The sequence below is a fragment of the Nestor notabilis genome, unplaced genomic scaffold (genome assembly GCF_000696875.1).
Source record: "Nestor notabilis isolate BGI_N333 unplaced genomic scaffold, ASM69687v1 scaffold10054, whole genome shotgun sequence".
In the NCBI taxonomy this organism is placed as follows: domain Eukaryota; kingdom Metazoa; phylum Chordata; class Aves; order Psittaciformes; family Psittacidae; genus Nestor; species Nestor notabilis.
This window is the reverse complement of record NW_009924339.1, coordinates 19,227-38,744: the sequence shown is the minus strand read 5'-3', so window position 1 is coordinate 38,744 and position 19,518 is coordinate 19,227. Positions and strand designations below refer to the sequence as shown.

The 19,518-nt window shown below is 37.3% G+C and overlaps 1 protein-coding gene across 1 annotated transcript in view; it reads right to left on the bottom strand.

Moving 5' to 3' along the window:
• VAT1L (vesicle amine transport 1-like) overlaps nt 1-19,518 on the bottom strand; it is a gene marked incomplete at its 5' end in the record, with an annotated part of 46,681 nt that overhangs the window by 14,056 nt on the left and 13,107 nt on the right. Inside the window, 4 exons of the mRNA XM_010012563.1 lie at nt 11,566-11,760; nt 13,451-13,506; nt 14,772-14,875; nt 17,275-17,417. Coding sequence (XP_010010865.1) covers nt 11,566-11,760; nt 13,451-13,506; nt 14,772-14,875; nt 17,275-17,417 — 498 coding nt within the window. The remainder of the gene's footprint in view (nt 1-11,565; nt 11,761-13,450; nt 13,507-14,771; nt 14,876-17,274; nt 17,418-19,518) is intronic.

Genomic DNA, 19,518 nt, shown 5'->3' with positions numbered 1-19,518 from the left:
ATTCTAAGCCTATATTAAAGATCTTAACTCCACATAAATATTGTACCAACGTGATTGCTATAAAAATTGATTTAGTTTACAAGAAGTTTAATGCTCATGTATGAATTCTCATTCAGCTTAGCATTACACTGTATCGACTGAAATCAAATTGCTCTGTAAGTGCAGAGAGCAGGGAGCCAAAGCAGAAGTGTTCATGTGGTAGACTGCCACTGATTCAGCTGAGACAATTTCTAATCTAATTCAATTAAACTTGCATGTGTAGATGCACCAAAAAAAAGCAAACTGCATGTATACTAGCTACAATAATTCAGGAAAATAGCCAAGAACTTTAATAACACATTTTGCTAGCTCTAGGCTAACATAGGCTTAACTGTAGGAACTCTTAGAACTATGCTGGATGTTTCCTTTACATTAAAGGAAAAAATACAGCATTGTATTATTCCTGCTAGAGAATTCAAAGCTTTTTCCTCAGGAAGGTTTAAGACCTTGAAGATATTTTACCCAGGACCTAACCATAGTATATAATAGAAAAAAACTTAGGTTCTTCTCAAGGTTGATGGTATTTGCTGGTGGTAGGGAACTCACTTTTACACAACCTTTATTCTACTAAACTGAACACATATTTGGAGCTGTCTGATGTGCGAGGCTTTATTTCTTAGAGATACTGTCTACATTTTCAGATGTGTTCACTTCAATACCACATTCAAAGCCTGAACTTTGATATTCAAACTAGCATAGTCAGTAAAATGAAAATACTGAAAATCAGTTGCTTACTTGAAAATCTTAAAATTATGTTGCTTCCTTTTGGCATTGTTTTCTCTAAATCAGTGATCCTAACAAAAAATTGCCCTACAAAATATCTTCATGTTCAATCATTCACAGCAGGCTAGTACATGTAAGAACCTTTTAGAGTTGGCAATTTATCTGCTCTGCTGGCTTGGTGTTAATTTATATTATCTGTAATGAGTAATAATATTATTATTAAACTGCAATAGTACCTAAAACTCCATTATCACATTAAATTTGGATTATATTATGCTAAGAGATGTCTTTATGCCCAAGAGTAATTTTGCTTTTAAAACTTATCTGTGTTTAAAATGATTGGAAAAAATACATGAGCCATTTTCATTAGGTGAGAACATTTACCTTGATTGACGATTGTTATGCACTGAGACAAAGTGTAATTTGGGATACAATCACAGCATTTTGTTCAGGGTAAAATTATGTAAACCAGGAAAGTAAACTTGCTTCCAACTAAGTTCCCCACTATACTTAGAAAAGGAGAATTTAATCTTAGTACACATTAATGCTACAAAATGTTAGAAAATCTTAAAGCTTTAAGACTTCAAAAAAATCACAGGGAATGTGACAGGAAATTCTGCATAATAATAGTTAAAAAAAAAAAAAACAAATCAGAATAGCCTAATAACTAGATGGCATCAGCACAGAGTTATATCTAGTGTGTGGTGCTGCTGCTACTGCTGATTAAGTGCCCATGACCAACTTTCACAGCCTTTGAGGAAACTGTGTAAGGCTCCTGGTGAACCCCAAGAGCATAACCTGGAAGATGCTTGTTTCCACTGACTGGGATATCTATTCTCTTGCTGTCTAGAGCATAATGAATTGGTCCATATCATGATGAATCTCAAGCTGTGTAAGGACTCAAGCACTGGAATACGTTGGCTCATTAAGTTTAATATTCAACTGTCCTTCCTAATTACAATCAATATCAGCAATGGATCATCTGGTTAATATGTAGAAGATTATCTACATATTACATGTACAAAATTATCTTCTCGACAAATCTTGTAGATAAAACAGTAATAAGTCCTTTTTTTTCGGATATCAGCAAAGCTGGATGAAATAGAACACAAAACTTGTGCCTTCTTTACAATAAAGAGAATCTAGTAACCTAATCAGACTATTAGTATGAAAATAAAAAGAAAAATTACAAAAACAACAACCTAGGAGATGAATTTCGTGCTACTGCTCATAAGATTTTGAAAAGTTCTATTAGTCTGCCAAAACCAGACATCAACACAATTAGTTGCTGAGACACAAACTTGGTTTTGCTGCTGGAACTAATAATTCACTTTTTCTTTGACTACTGTTACATATATACACTGATAAGCATATCCCAGGACAAGAACTAGAATGTTCACTTTAGAAAGGCATTTCTAAAACAAAAAAGACCCAATTAATTTCATTTACCAGAGTTCTGTGTCAGATGTTAGTTGTTACTAACAACTAAATATCTATCTACCATAGCTAAAAGCTTATGTCAACATTAGCTCTTTATAGACCAAGAACCCCAAATCCCCAGAAGCAGAAAAATGGGAGCTAGACTATACATCAGAAATGCTGAAGGCAAAACATCTACTGGTATTTCTCACTTTTCAGCCTCTGAAAAAAGCACCTCATTCCCTTCTGCTCTATTAACCTCTCTGTTCACCGCCAGTCATGAAAGATGACCACAGGCACCAAAGCTGCCAGTGCAGCATCATTTAGACAAAATAGACTTACCACACTTAAATGGTGAGATGCATTTGCCTTATTCTTATCTCCCACTCCCTTTTGATTCTTTTCATTTACATGTCTCCTTAGCTGGCTTTCTAGGTATTCACTGATTAATGAAGTGTTAGACTCAGAAATTATACCCAGCCAAAATAACTAGTCAGATTTTTTGCAAATCACAGGCCAAAATGTCATCCAAAATTATCAGGGATCTCTTCCCAGTCTGAAAATGAGAAGGTTTCAAAGGCAGGATGAATCAATTATTTGTATTCTGTATTGTGGCACACATATAAGGATGACAACTCAGCTCTCTCAGCACCACTAAGTAGACTTCATTAATTCTGACTCAGGTTTTTTTTTAAATGTTTAGCACCTGGGAAAATAGGTCTTTTTGAATTGGAACTGAGACTAAAAAGTTTCTGAGAGAATGAAAACAATCCCTAAGAACTGCTAACACGAACCTCAGATTTCTCCTTCATGATGCCCTGGGCGAAAAGCTGAATTTGTCACCTTAGCAGTCCCTGCCAGTTCAACTTGAACAACTGAAAGCTTTCTTTCCAAACCGGTCAACTAATTAACAAAGAAGCGTGAGTGGAATTTTCTGACAAAGAGGAAAATCTTAGGTTCCATTCACAGGCTCTGTGGCTTGAACCACACGCACTAAACGCGTGGCACAACAATCAAATAGCATCTGAATGCGTCTTTGAAAAACTTAGTTTCTAATGTTTTCCCTTTAGTACCTGCTATGTATCTAGTTGTTTTCATTTATGGCATCCAATAGTTACTTCTCTGAGTGACAGAAAACATTCACTGTTCCAATACTTAAGAGTTCCTTGCCAGTTAGTGGTACTAACAACTCCTTGGAACAGAAGATAAAAGTAATTTTTCTGTTAGAATCCATTTAAAATTATTTCTGCTGGTTGATGTAGTGCATTGGCATGTATTTAATCAACCTGCATGCAAGACTGGGAGAAGAAAAGGCAGATGCTTGATGGCATTATCAGGTAGAAATAGAAAGGAACGGATTGACACGTTTGGATCAAGAGTATAAAAGCAAGTATCTTTTGTTCTGTAATATTTCACGAAGAATTTATAAATTGTTTTTGAATAGGAAAATGACTCCGTGAAACCCTGTTTTCCTGACTCTTGAGAACAGCTTAAATTCTACGACACAAAATGTAAAAATGAAGTGTAAAGCAAATGTGTTAAGAGTCAAACATTCAAGATAAACATAGAAATAATATACTCCTGGAGTTATGCATATATATTGGTGTTTTTAAAGGTGTCCTTGATGTCAAAATATATCCCCTCTGCCTTGGCAAAGCTTTCCCTAACTAGGTCTCTGGTTATTTTCTTGCATGGGTAGAGTATCACCATATTGGTTCAATATATAATGACTGTGTGCCAATCTATTACTTAAAACCCAGCTAATACATTTCAGTAAGCAGACTACTCCTGTAAAACACTGCTTCTTCACAGTAATTAATTACCAGTTTGCTCCATATAACAGGTTTGTTCTTATTTTTTCTGACAAACCATTTTTTTCCCATATACAATCACTTGTCCCTAATTTTACTGCAAGCATGTGACTAGCTTATCTTTAATAGTGCACAAATGAGTCGAATCTACCAATGCTTCCTATATTCTTTTTCTGCCTACTTTACCCCCACCCTCAACATCAGGAACCAAGTCTACATGTTATTGTCCTTTGGCCTGCAGTTACAGAAAGCTATTATCTCTGTGGCACACAAGGACAAACAGAAATGACAGTCTGTCCTGACCCAGAAACACATATCATGACTCACCACTGCACTTTCAACTTCCAATGTCTCATGTCTTCTAAAAAAGTATTTTCTGCCTGTATATCTCCATAACTAATTAATTCTTAGCAGAGTGCTTACTAAGTAGATCAGAAAAGTGCTGTAGCTGCAGGCTGTATTTATGTTAATTGAGAGGTTTAGTCTCACACTAGTCAGCTTCTAACCTTTGTAACAGCAACATTTGAACAGAGAATCAATGTTCATCAGATATATTGCCAAAATACTTTCCCATGTCTGATACTTGATTCAAAAACATTAAGACACCATTCCCCTGAAATGAAACAGCTTATTGAAATTTGATTGAACACATACCATTCTGAGATTAGAGACCCCAGTAAATGCACTGAGTCACAAAAGCTCACAGAGATGCTGAGACACAGCTGAGGGGCTTGGCTGTTAGAGACCACAACTCAAAATTAGAGGCTTTTAGGCTGAACCACCATCTTTTCACTAAGATGCTGTATGGCATTGAGCAAGTGAAGATACCCGCCGTCTCCTTTGTTATTTAGCTATTAAATGAATATTGTAGCACGAATATTCTCAGCATGCACAAAGGAACAATCCAAAGACACTAGATAGCAAAATTGTTTAAACACGTATTCAACTGGCAGGCTAGACAAAACAAGCTACATTTCAGAAGCTGTAAAGAAAATAAAAGAAAGCACAGAGCTGAAATAAATTACTTGTTTAATTAAATTCTATTTGTGTAGCTTGAATTTCATGCAGTGTTTATGAATAATATACAGCAATTGAAAATAATTGACTTTTGCTCACACACTAAACAGACTTAACAAATGAAGACTGAGTTTCCTAAAAAAGACTACTGGGTTATGCCATCACTTGCTGATACAGGTAGGAAGGGCAGGATGAATTATGAAGTAATATGAAGTCATGTTAAGCAGCATTAAATGGGGAAGAAATGTAAATGAAATTACATAGGCATTTGGTCGGAAATTAATTCATATGAGAAGAGCAGCAATGATCACATAATCAGGTATACACAATTTTTAGAGGGAAAAAAATTACAATACTTAATTAATCTCCTGTACTTTCACGGTATATTTTTATTCCTCTAAGCATATAGCACTGAAATAATTTGGAGTTTTAATTAATATTTACTCCAGCTAAGTATCTTGGGAAAAATCCATTGCAAAATCTTTATTAAATGTCACCTAACTCATGGCTCAATTTTCATTCAGTTAGAACTTGTATTCATTACATCTACTGTTAGTGAGGTAGAACTCAAGTGGAATAACTTTCCCTTTACTCTCCTCAAATTCTGAAAGATATTTTGGCCTTTAAATGTGGATAATTTGACCGTCAACACAGGGTTTGCTTCTCAGTCTGCCTTCCCCGCATCTCTGGTTTGAAACCTATTACATCAGTAAGCCATAGCTCCTTGCATTTTTGTACGCTTTGGTATCTGCATGAATCTTGCATTAAACTTGGTTAGAGTTGTTTGCTTGTATAAAAAGAAACAATGGTGAGGTACAGATAAAATATTTAAATTTACTTTGACTGTATAAAATAAGCACTGTAGTCTGTAGTTCAAAGGGAACAGAATCTCACATACAGGACGAGCAAAGAGTTCTAAGACAGTGTCACAGTTCAGTATATGTGCAGACCTGTGAATCAGGAAAGCAATTTATGAACAACTGCAAACGAAGTACTGTCAGTGAAATATTCACAGCATCAAAACAAGCAGGCTCTGCACTCTAGTGCTGGATGAGCAACCGTAGCAAAGGGAACACCAATATGCCTGTGGGAGCTTTCACAGAATGAGTTACATTTCTCTCTATATACAATATAATGCTGTAAATTGTTTTATGTTAATGAGAAAAAAAGTAATTCTTCTCTGTATTTCAGGGTGGGTTATTACTTTGGTTATAAATGAACTTCCACTTTTACCATGTTACTCTAGATAATTCTGCATACCTTGAAGAACAAATAGAGATTCTAAATGCTGCAGAAGTCCTTGCTTCAAAAAACAGGTGTAGTTTGTTCAGCTGAAGAATCTGTTTTCATCAAGCAGAAAAGACAAAAACCTGCACATGCCATTATTATATTATCACCAAAAAAAAAAAACCAACCCCAAAACACCCAGACAGGTACAAGATGGCATTTAGTATTCATAACAAGGTACCAGCCTGATCTGATATCATTAGATTGCCCTCTTACTATGTTAGAAGTAACTAATGGGTCAATTTTCTCTGTGTCTTACTATAGTGATACGTGAAAGGCCTTTCGCCCTAAAGTTAAAATCACTGAAAGGCATGAATAGCTTCTGATGAAATTAAACCCCCTTTGCTTTAGGGGGTTCACTTATTATTCTGCTATCATGAGTTTGAGATTTCTTGTCCCCCCATCCTAAATAATGTTCCTATCATTGATATCGAAAAGCATGCACTGAGATGCTAATAAAAGTAAGAGGATGAGTTTGGTGGTTTATAGTACCTTTACCCTTTGAAGCCACAAAGCAGTGCTAAAACCAGACACATTCTGATGGCTTTGCTCTTCCCAAAACATGCCATAAATTCTGTATGGAGAGTGTTCCTTTGTCCAGTTCTCGTCACTGAATTGCCACTTGATAAGGCTGCGATCTTACATTTCTACTGTTTTCCTTTCTATTTAGTAACACTGAAAGCTAAGGCAGAGAACAGGAAGTTTTGGAGAACAGGAACATAGGAGAAAATGTTTCTTTTAAAAGAAAATTATTCTATCAGTGGGTATTCTATAATGTTACTATAATGTGATTGATTGCACTGCACTACTTTAGGTTTAGGTTCTTGGGTTTTCCTCAGTAATTTACTAGAGACAAAGGCTCTGGCTTCAAGACAAGGAAATCCCACTTATATAAAGATTGTACTTACAGCTACATCTGCAGCATCTCTCAAAATTATTCAGAAAAAAAAGAGCAACTGACAGTTAACAAACTCAATTAAGGTGCAGGGCTCTTTCCCGTCAGAAATATACTATGCACTGCCCATAAGGCACAGTTGTAAGAGCACTCTGATACTCATATCAAGATCCACAGGGCTTGATCCATAAGTGTATTTCATGCCTTGATTCCAATGATTTCAATCACAGCTGAGTGCCACTGCATACTCCTGGATCTGGGCTATATACAGTTCTTGCATTACTATTTGCTAAGTAAGGAGTTACTTAAGACATTATTACATTAACACTACAAAACAATGACATGGGGTGACATTCAGTGCCTGCTATAAGATTTGATCTTGTAATGTTATCAGATTATCTTTTCACTTTTCTTTTAAGAGTTAAGTAGCAATTCTATTCCACAGGTTTCAGTATCTTCATCATTCTTACTGGGCCTAGGGCAGTACAGGTCTTTGATACCGTTATTACTATGTAACAGTGCACTTCTTTAAATCACTTGAGAGAAAAGAATGCAATGAAACCTTTGATGCACAACACACATCTGTAGTCAGGATGCTTTTCCCTAATCTCGCTGATCACCCATACAGACCAGTATAGCTCAAACCTGAAAACTTTGACACACTGAGATGTTACAGCCATGGCTTTGAAACAGGCAGTCTAGCCTGAGTGAAAGGGGCCTACAGACATTTTGATTATGAGAATCATTTTTGCACTGTCACTTTACTGACTGGCAATTCATGTGCAAGAATTTCCGAGTTTTGATTTACCAGACTTCAATGCTACTTTCAACTTCTGTAAAACACCAAAGAAGGTGCATATAACTTCCATGTCAATAACCAACCTGGAGAGTGCATTTTCTTCTGCAATTATAAAAAGCTGACGAAAGCAGAATTTTAATTGAAAAGTGCAACATGTACATTTTTATTCAACACACTGTACCTTCTGAGAACCTTCAGTTTTCATCCTGCTTAATAATCTAGAATCATCTACTATGTAAAGCCAAAGATTCACAGACCCTCAGGAGAATGCTAATGCATAAATGCACTCTGCCAATTAATCAGAATGAAGAGCGACCAACTGCAAATTAAGGATTAGACAAGTAGTTACTAACAAAGAAACAACCAGGAAGCCCAACAAATATTCACTGAATACTAATTCTGTTTTAAACTCTACCGTTTGTAATGAAATGCAATCCTACCAATCAGCTTTTTACTACGGAACACTATTTTGAGCATGCACCATCTACAAATTATCTCATCTTTTAAACACCTGAGTGCACAAACAAATAGCTGCAAAATAGTGAAACATCTCAACAGCAGCTAATTTATTGTATGACTTCGCTCATCTCACGATGAGTAATTCCCCAGATAGATTTCCATTTTGTTAGTCTCTCTTAGCTAATCTTTCTTACATTAATATCATAAAATGGCTCTAATGGCTTAAGTGAGAACAGTCTTGACTTTACTAGGATTTATGGAGGTAAATTTGAGATGAAAAATAGCCCTTCCCAAGCCAACACCAACAGATAACACAGCAATACAAGTAGTTTTGCTTCATGGCAGTAGTCAATAGTCTAGATCCTGATCTCCCTTGTGTTAGCGATAATTCAATGCACTGAAGAAAATGAAGTCACTTCTAAGTTTCCATCCAGATGATACACTCAGGTATTTAACACTGAACATTTGCCCCACTGAACATTTTCTCCAATATTTTTTCTTAAAATATTTTCACCTTGAATGTTACTTACAGGATTCAAGCTCAACTCTACAGCAGAATTACTAGTCAGAGGACACTGTGAGCCTCCCATGAGCCTCTGGAGAGGGTGCTATTCTTCCATAGAAAACTATTCAATCATTCATTTCCAAATGCCATGCAGGGAGTCAACCTTTCTGCAACCCTCTAATTTAAACATATTTACTCTCAGTGCTCTTATGGGACAGGAAATTTCCTCCTCAGGAAACATCAATGATAAAAACTGGTCATAATTGGTATATTCATTAATGAAGACTACTGAGAATGGTCAAATGAAAATGGACATTGGGAGAAAAATCAAGCTTAACAGGAAGTGAAAAAAAATAAAATGTCAAACTCTGAAGGGGGAAGATGTTAGAGCTATGGAGTTAAAAAAAGAAACCTCCCAAAACAGAACAAAACCACATAGCAACCTTTCTTCAGTCTGGTTCCATTTAGTCCTCAGCTGTGACACATTTTTCTATGTATCATATTAACTTGAGAGTCAGCCATAAGTTATTTTTATATGCATAAAAATATATCCCCAAAACTGTGTGAGTAATATTTCAGTAATACTTTGCAATCAATTAAGGACACCTCTAGCACTATAATGTCCCTGAAAATACTAGCCAGACATTTCCTTTGTAAATTACCAGATAGCTGGTGGAAAGCGAGCAGGCGTGATAAATGAGCTGTAGTTTTCTAGACTGTGCTTTACAACAGATGTATTTACACATTTCACAATCTACCGGTACGGATGGTGCGTGTGACTGCCAAATGTTAGATGAAATGTTATCAAACAGAAGTCTTCCAACAAATTCCCATCATGTTGACTATTACAATCCTGCCACGTGTAATTTTTCATGTTCTTGATCAAGATTTTTTAAGCTATTGTCACTATTTTAAATATCCTCTTGCTCACCAATACATGACAAGTACATGAACACAGAAATTACAGAATGCCTAAAGACTTGTTCCACTTACATTTTTAAAATACTTCAGAAGCTTTATTTAGTAATTAAACAAAAAACCCACATCAGAAACCTAAATCTCATCCCATTTCTATTTTACACTTCTCTTCAAAGGGCTTTCTTTCCCTTTCAGACAATAGCAGAGAAATTTCTCTTGCCTGAGCCAGCAGCTCTTTATCACAACATTTGATTTTCCTTAATCAGTTCCATGGTGAGAATTAGCCACTCCCATGCTGCTGGCTGGTAAAGCCCCCAGTGTTACTGAGGGACAGCATGGCATAAGGTAGACATTTTAGAGAAACAGGAAGACATTCCTGGGGAATGTCTTTCCTCGCTGTTTCGCTGGAGAGGGACAGAGCCCATACCCCGCTGGACCATCTGCAACTGCTCTACCACATAAAGTGGCATGTTGGGGTACAGATGTAGCAATGGCATGAAGAGATATATAGTTCCCACATTAGCACAACCTACAGGCAGGACATGCCTTGCCATATAACTTGGCCCAGGCACATACCAGCCCCAGTGAGCATGCAATGCATCCTGCTCCAAGAACTGACATAGGCAGGACACAACTTAAGGTATCTCACCTGTATCCATGGCAATGGTGGTGCTGTAATGCCACTGGAATAATGAACAACATGCTGGGCTCAAAAACCTGCCCATAAGGCATTCAAAATCTTAATAAGATACAATAGTATTTATTTATTAAGTCTGACAGTTACTATTCTCTTGTGGATGCTTGGTAATATCAGCTGAGACGTTCAGACACAGAGTTTTGTTGCAGCACCTTCTGAATAGCAACCGTACAAAGATACAACCACAATCGACATTCAGCAGAACTCTTACAGATCATGCATCCTAAGTGATATGCCAGCCTCAGTAGGCTTCACAAACACATAGACCACAAATACTAATGTGGCAGTACTACTATAACCATACTGTTTCTTTACATGTTAATGTCTGTGCACACCTCCAAAAATACTTAATGTTCATTTATCAGCATCTTAAGTATAAAAGTCTCAGAAATAGTGCTTATAGTCAAGCAGCTTATAATTGAGCAGGATATGATGAGAATAGTTTCCTTACATGTCTTTAAGAGGAGCTGAGCAATTAGAAGGAAAAAAAGAACCAAACCCCCCACGCTCCACAGATATGTCTTACATTAAAAGTGATTTCTGATTTGACTGCCTGTGATACATTTTCAGTAACTTTCTGAAAACTTCCAAGCTTCCATTTGCTAGCAAAAATGTAACACTGAAACTAAAGCTCAGATATTTTTTTCAGAATAGATTTTAAGTTGGTTTTAATTACGTCTGCATTTGACACCTGACCTGTTAGTCTCTTGCTTCATGCACTTAGAAGACAATTTTCTGAGACTGTAAAACCACATTTCTTAGCAGTATTTTCAACTTTCCCCAGAGCATTTGAAACTGCAGAAATATTTATTATAGAAATGTGTGGATAACTCTGGATCATGGAGTTTTGAATAATGGGGGCTTTGGAGACATTCTGTGCACAAACTTAAAAGCAGAATACATTAATAACTAGAAAACATATTTAAAGTTGATTTCACATCTAAGAATGCATGTATTTCAGAAATATCAAAATAAGGAAATAAATTTTGCTCCTACCTCTTCCAAAGCCCACAATGAATCAACCACAGGCTTGATCTTCTTACTGTTATACAGATTTAGGAGTTTGTCCATCACACCCTTGATCAGACCACCTCGATTCTGTTTGAAAAGCAGATTCAACAGGGAAAATCCAGCAATGACTTTGTTCTCCTCATACAGCTTGATAGGATTTACTTTCTCAACCTGCCACCACTGGAAAGCAATAAACAACAGGAGGGTTAGAAAAACAGTTTCCAAGAAACGCACAGGGAAGTTCACAAGAAATCTGTCTGGGCAGATGTGATACACGACTCATCTCTCAGATCTGAAGCAGCAGCCAAGAGAAGCCTAGAGGATTTTATTTAAGGAAAAGGCACAAAAGCTGACTGACAATGAGGAAATGAAACAGACTTGTGTGGCATGAGATTAGGGTGTTAGAACAGTGAACAGATCTGGCTTTAGGACATGAATCTTGAAGTAAGGAATTTGGACGTCCCTTCCTACTTCTGCTATCCTTCTGTGTTATCTCAAGAGAGCCATGCCAGCTTTCCAAACGTCTGCAAGCATCTCTTAACTATTACTCTTCTCTCAAAAGCAAGGAAACCATGCACTGCTTATCAGCTTGACACCCGTTATTATGTTTGTGGTATTTGAGCGAGCATCATAATACCTAATGAAGCATTGATGAGACTGAGATCCCACTTCCTAGCAAGTTTTATCTGAATGGGTCAATATCTAATTAAAATTTTCATATAATTTTGATGAGTTAATTTTGCAGTATAATTACAATAAGAAACTAGTTATACTTTTATACAGAAATTGATATGTCTTTTATCAATTTAATTTACTCATATTTATACGGTCAATAAATACCAGTACTATCTGGAAAACATTTCAGTTGAAATTGATTTCATTGGGCCAACCTACACTACAAATTCTATGCAACTGGAGATGTTTTATTAACAGTACTAAGGCTGCATAGTAAGGATTATCTTGTTCAGTTCATAAATGCATGACAGTAATGAAGGTCATACCACTACATCCATTAAAAAAATGCAGGAGGCAAGGAAAAGCTCTAGTCTTTGAGTTATCTTGTTTCCAACTACATAAAGACTTTTGAAGCCAATTTCTCATGGGAAGGGGTTGTTACTGGAAGCTGTAAATCAGCTCTTGGCAGAAATATAAGATCAATCTTCGGTCAAGATTTCTCCCTCTGTTTTTCTTGTCTCAAGAAATCACTTTCACTCCAGGTTAACTTATTTCTCACTAGCAGTTTATTTGATACATTTGTCTCTTCTTCAATCTCTGGGATGTCTGAGCAGATTTTTGTTGTTGCAGTAAGCCGAAGGAAAACATTTAACATTTGAATTTTGGATTTGTTGACATCATCAGTAAGGAAACAAATGCAATGTCTGTCTGATGTCACTTAACACTAACATGGAGACCTGCATTTCTGTATGGAACTAACTTGTGAAAAGCTGGAAATCACTGGACTCAGGCCCCATCTTAACAGACACATCTCCTTCTGTACCTCCTTTAATTCACTGCACCGACCTGATGGTGTTTGCAGATATCAGGAACCTATAGAGTACACTTATCCATAACCATGGATATGATATTTTGCCTGAAGTAAATAAATAATGAAGTGTAACTTTAAACTTAGCTGCATAAGAGATGTATGATACCTAACAATTTAAATATACATTGTACACAAATCCAATTCCTGTCTAGATGTCCCATCAGAAGAAAACATGTCAGACCACGCCACAGTCAGAAAATAGTCTTTTTAGCAACATCAGAAGTAATAACTTATTGGAGATAAATGGGAATGATAAAGATGAAAATGCTACAGAAAACACTGAAGTTAGAGGAAAGAGAAGAATCACACCACTGGGACACTTACTGATTTTGCAAAACTGAAGAAGCTTTTGGTCTCCCCAGTAACCATGTTAGATGAACCTGAAAAAGACAAGTACATTCATACACAACTTACTACACGCTGACAAGCAGACCATTTATGTAAAATCATTTTCATGGTTCATATATAAGTAAAAAAAAAAATAATCACATTTCCCCAGGTTTAAACGGGATTAGTAGACAGCCTTACACTTCTGGAATAAACAACGAAGAGGCCAAGATGACTGAACCCTACAAGTCTGTAGGTATTCTCAGATAACAAAAATAATCTACCATCCAAAACCAGGAACAAGCTAAATGTGACTAAGCCTCTTGACACTAAAACTCTTCTACGTGTCTCTACTTCACTGCAGCAAAATGCCATTTGTCTCTGGCAGACTATTATTTAGCAGCAATCAGCACACTGGTGTCCTTTCTCTGTATCTGCAGATATGTTTAAAGATACATTTATCTAACCATTACACGTGTGTAGATACATGCATTGTACACTACAGCTTGTCAGCAAATGTAATGGCAATTCACTGGCAGGGACTCCATTACAAACATGTGAACAGGATCGCTTGTATAGCCCAAGCGGACAGCCGAGTGGCAATGTGTTTGTTATTGCCAACCTGCTAGGTAGATGAGAGCCCAAGGAAGCATGCATGCTTATCCATGATGCCACTGCACCTTCCACTGCAATACAGATGTATTCTTCATTTCAAGTCTACCAATCCCTTCAGTTGTCCTCCTACAGAAGCTTGGTCTACTTTATCCACACACAACATTGCAACCTGGCAGAACTGGTATGTATGTACAGGTACTGTATCTACATACTCGGTGTGTAGAGCAGTCCATGGACACGAATGGAAATTTGTGAAGAGAAGCCTAAGCCTGAATTCCTCAAAATCATGTCAAGTAAATCTGACAGCATTCCTCCTGAAATCTTCCTCCAGTCTTCCCTCCCACAAGAACAATACTACAGTTTCCTTGGCCACACTAGGATTCCTATGATGTGTAGAATGAGAGATCCAAGCTTTCTCCTGCACTTCTCCTGTATCACCCAATGGTGTTTAACAATCTGAAACATATATTCAGGTTTACTTTGGGATTTTTTCTTAATTTAAGAGTTTCTCTGTATTACCTATCTTTTCTCAATAATTTAGTCTATGCTCAACTTCACTAACATCCTTGATCAGAAACGGTCAAATTGAGAAAGCATAACATGGTGGCCTCAGTTCTAGAAGGAGTGGTATGGGTGATTTTAAGGGATTTTAAGCTTTGCAAAGCTTTAGGTTTGAAGTACATACCTGGCTTTTTCCACTCACCATATAAAATGTAAGTCCCAAGTGGTTTGAGAAGACTGAGGCCTTTCCCAGTGTTTTCTCCACAAAGACAGTCCAGAACAATATCTACTCCATCTGCCGAGATTCTAGAAAGCAAGAAAGAAATCTCACTTGGCAATAAGATCCATGGGACTGGTCAGCCAGCATGATATAGGCTGATTGTTAACATAATACTAACATTTTCAAGGTACTTCAGAAAAAACTCTAAGGCTGAGGCTCTGACTACATGAAAACTGTCTCCTTGTCAAAAGACAAATCAAATTCATTCAGTGCTGGAACGAAGTGAGTTTGTTGGGCTAGCCAACCCACGCCTTTCAGGCTTAGAAAAGTGGAAAACCATTTTGTTTCCCCTTTTTGAGGGTTTTCCGTAAAATGATAATATAAAAAAATAGGTGATAGATGTAAAGTTCTTGAGTGAATGCAAATGTTAGAGAATGTCATTTTTTTTAAGTCAATGAATGTAATAGAAAAAAAGAACATTTTTGTTATTCACATCTTCTTATATTCTTTTTCTGAATTCATAAGGAAACAGATCTTATCCTAGTTCTTCTCTGATAAAATGATGTCTTTGTATAATTATTTAAAGAGCCTTCTGCTTCCAACTTCGTACCAATTAGACATCAGTAAAGAGTTAAATCAAGCATAAAGAGAAGCCACCAAGAGCTAGAAACCCAGCTCTAAGGATGCAATCAGGCCATATTATAGAAAGCAGAAAGTATTTATACCATTTCAGTAGTTTGCACATTTATAATTTTCCAGTAAATAGCTTTGTGAATGCTTTCTGCAGTAGTATAACTGAATTAGAGGTCAGGAAAGAGAGAAAGCTTTATGGCTTGTAATCTTTCCATTTCCTCACAAAACAAAAGGTGATGCTCAGGCATCCACTGGTTACAAACATGGACAAAATCAGACAACTTTACTCTTTGGTACTGCTCCCATATGTGGGGTTATAAATTGCTTATATTCAGGCCACTGGGTGAGCTTTCATTGTAAATGAATAATGACTTTGCAACTGAACAGCTTTCAGTGGCTTCCATGGTTGAACTGATTCCTCATCCCCTATAAATGTGGAAATGTTCCTATCACCTCTGGGTGCTTTTTGTTTGTTCATTTTGTTTAGAGTTTTGGGGGGGACTGCTCTGCTACCCCACCAGGAGTTGGGATTAAGGTTGGTGCTGAAAGTTGATTCATTTTTTCAAGTGTTCTTTCTTGCTGAATAAATGTTTCAAAGTGGGGATTGGTAGAATTCAGTCTTCATCTCACTACAGCAATTTTCCAGGGACAGCAAAACACTTAGATATGTATACTTCTCCAAAAGAAAGGCTATCAAAGGGCTGAAGGAATGTGCTGCAGTTTTGAGCTGTAAGAAAGTGGTAGGGGTGTCATCTGCTAGATGAGTTCTATCTTTTTTGGTGAAACTTCCCACGTGGAAAAAAATTTGCTTTGATATAAAACATCTTTGGTGATGGACCATTTCAAATATTCTCATAAGCCCTTGGGAGTGGCCCAGAAACAGCAGCAAGATGTCCTTTTTCCTCCAACACCTGTCTGGATTGCCAACAGACTGCTATGCATTGAAGGCCCTCTGAGGGCTAGTGACCCTCGTACTTCTGAGACTTCTGAGACCTTCTGAGACTTTGCATGTCACTCTGAGGAAAGTATAAGTTTGACAGGAAGCCTGTCAACGGTACTATGTTGGCATGCTCCTTTGAGAAATTTCTTACTTTATGCCCAGCTACATAATGTAGTATTTTGACAGATACAAGATGAAGGGAAAACATTACTCTTATCTGTCTGACAAGTAAAATAAAAAAGACATTTCTTACTAAGATTTTCTTATAAATTCTAAAGTTTTGCCACCTGTATCAAATCAGTATCTAAAAACAGCTAGAAAAATTGTAAAACAAAGTATTTGAAAGCATATAAATAGAAACACGTGATGGCTTCAATAGAAACACATGATGGCTTCAATAGAAACACATGATGGCTTCAAAAGGCAACAGGATGATTCTAATCTGAATTCAAACAAACAAAATCTAAGGATCTGAAATTAAAACAGGCATCATGTCCTCTGATATTAATCCCTGGCAGAAGATAAAAACCCAGATAGGAACACACCAGAGAACTCCAAAACCTGGATAACTTACAAATCCACTGAAAATATCCTACTCTGTGCATTACAGTTGGCTACTACAAATGCAGATAATTGTAAAGTACCTCTTTCTGTTAAGACCTTTATTCTTTTCCACTTTATTTACCTTGCTTGCAACAGATGTCCAAGAATGAGCATGGACTAACAAAACTTATATTGCTTATGAAGAAATAGGGAGACGCTTGCTTTCTTGTCCCTTATAGTGGACAGATGGAATATACAGAATCAACTACAGTTCCTAAACTCACAAATGTAATCTTTTCCCATAAATATGATCAGCCTGGTGTCTTTTATAGTACTATGCAACACTTACTCAGGAAAAAAAGAGATTACCTTTTTACTTCTTGAACATAGTCCGCATTTCTGTCAAACAGGTGAGTTATTGAGTCTTTGATTGCTTCATGTTTGAAAGATGAAGCCGTTCCAAAAACAGTGACATTGGGAACAGTTGAACAGAGCTGAGCAACAGCTTGACCCTGCAAACACATCTCTATGTTAGTTCACTGACATGGAAATTGGTTGACAGACTTTGCAGCAGCCAATGCACTCGTGACACAGCAAAATCCAACACATGTGCAAGGACTTCCCAAACCAATTTCTTGAAAGTGCAATGCAGTTCAGCCACAAGACAAAAACATTCTTAAATCAAAAGGTTATGCTGAAGACAAAGCAACTGCTGGGATAAAAGTAATTTAATGTATCAAAAATGCAGTGGAGAAGAGTTCTTGATCTTTTAACAAAGGCAGTGTAATTTAAGCAAAATAGCATTAATTTACAAGGACAACCAAAAATTACTCACAGAGTGCTAGAGAAATGTTTCTCATTTGCTACTTGTATCCTATGTGCATTTCCCTGAGTCCCTCAGGTAAGGTCAGCTCTGGGGGAAATGAATTTAAGTAGCAAATGAGTCAAAATGGCCTTGAGCATTATAGGAAAATCATTTTCCTAGTGTATCCCTCCTGCATGTGGGCAAGAATCTTGTAGAGTCAATGAGATGCTATGCCAGTGTTTAGGCAGGATTTGGAGCATTAGAGAATTTGTGCCTTCAAATATCTGTAGTTCTACTTTCCGGTATCAATCCCTGGCAAAGGATAAAAGCCCAGAGAGGTTTACTTTCTGGCTTTAGGCCCCAGAAGGCTTTAACTCCTCTAAGTTTTAACCTCTAATTTCATGAGGCTGACAGAAGAAGAGAAGCACTGCATAAACATTGAGCTACCCAGATTTCAAAAAGATCCTAACAGGTTGTCTTTTCACAACCCTGGGTTTTGTTTTACTCTTAGCACACTAAGAAATGAAAGACAGACATTTGGTAGTAACATCCTGCCTCTTGTTCTAACCACTTCATTTCACTGGAGCTACCACAGTAACACAGATATGCCCAGAAGCCAGATATGGCACTATCATTCTAAAAATGTCTGACATTCAGCAGATTCTTACTTACATTTACAGCCAAAAGACTGTCATTTGAAAACTGTATGCCTGAATAGCAAAATCATCCATGGATAAACACATTTCTGTTCATGCTAACCAGAAATCCTGATTATTAGTATGTAAATACCAGCAGTCAGTGTTTGGGTTTTATTTACAGTAGAATAATTAGATAACCCTGCATACCCTGGGGGCCTTGGCATCCTCACATGTAATGCTGAATATAACTGGTACTGACAATCCTCTGAGCTGAACACGGCAAGAGAGGACAACATTATTATTATTATATGGTGGCATCCAGGAGTGTCAGATTGGTTTCCTACTGGATTAGTCAGTAAACAACTACACGGCAAGTATGTGATCCTTCGGACAAGTACCAATAGACATGGAAAGGAGAGCAGGAGAAGGGATGCATTCTCATTTGTACTTTACAGATGAGGAATAGACTAGTACAGCAAATTGAACAACCTGGCCAACAGCTCAGAGAAACTTAAAGTAGGACCCAGGTGTGAAAGCTGATTCGTAGCACGGTAATCCAATACCAAACACGAGTGACCTTTTCTGTTTAAAATCCTCCACCATTTTCCTGAGTTGGCATCCCTAATCTCTTAGAAATCACAGGAAACTCTATTCCTGTGGGGCCTCGTCTCCCACGATGTAATGTCTTCAGGGAGCAGCAAGCATTTCACTCTTGTACTTCATTTCTTTCTTACTTACTGTCTCATTCTGAAGCCCAGGTTTTAGCCCTCATAAATACTGTAATATAAAATCACAAGAAAAAAAGTAACCTGGATTTTGTATCTCTCCTTTTCTCAGTCATTTTCACAAACAATTCTCTTTTCTCACGTTCTGTGTCTCCCAGAAAGCCATCACCAACACTGATGCTGGAGCAAGGCCAGAGGAGGCCACAAGGATGATAAGAGGGCTGGAGCACCTCCCGTATGAAGACAGGCTGAGAAAGTTGGGGCTGTTCAGCCTGGAGAAGAGAAGGCTGTGTGGAGACCTCAGAGCAGCCTTCCAGTATCTGAAGGGGACCTATAAGGATGTTGGGGAGGGACTCTTTGTTAGGGACTGTAGTGGTAGGACAAGGGGTAATGGGTTTAAAGTTAAACAGGGGAAGTTTAGATTAGATATAAGGAAGAAGTTCTT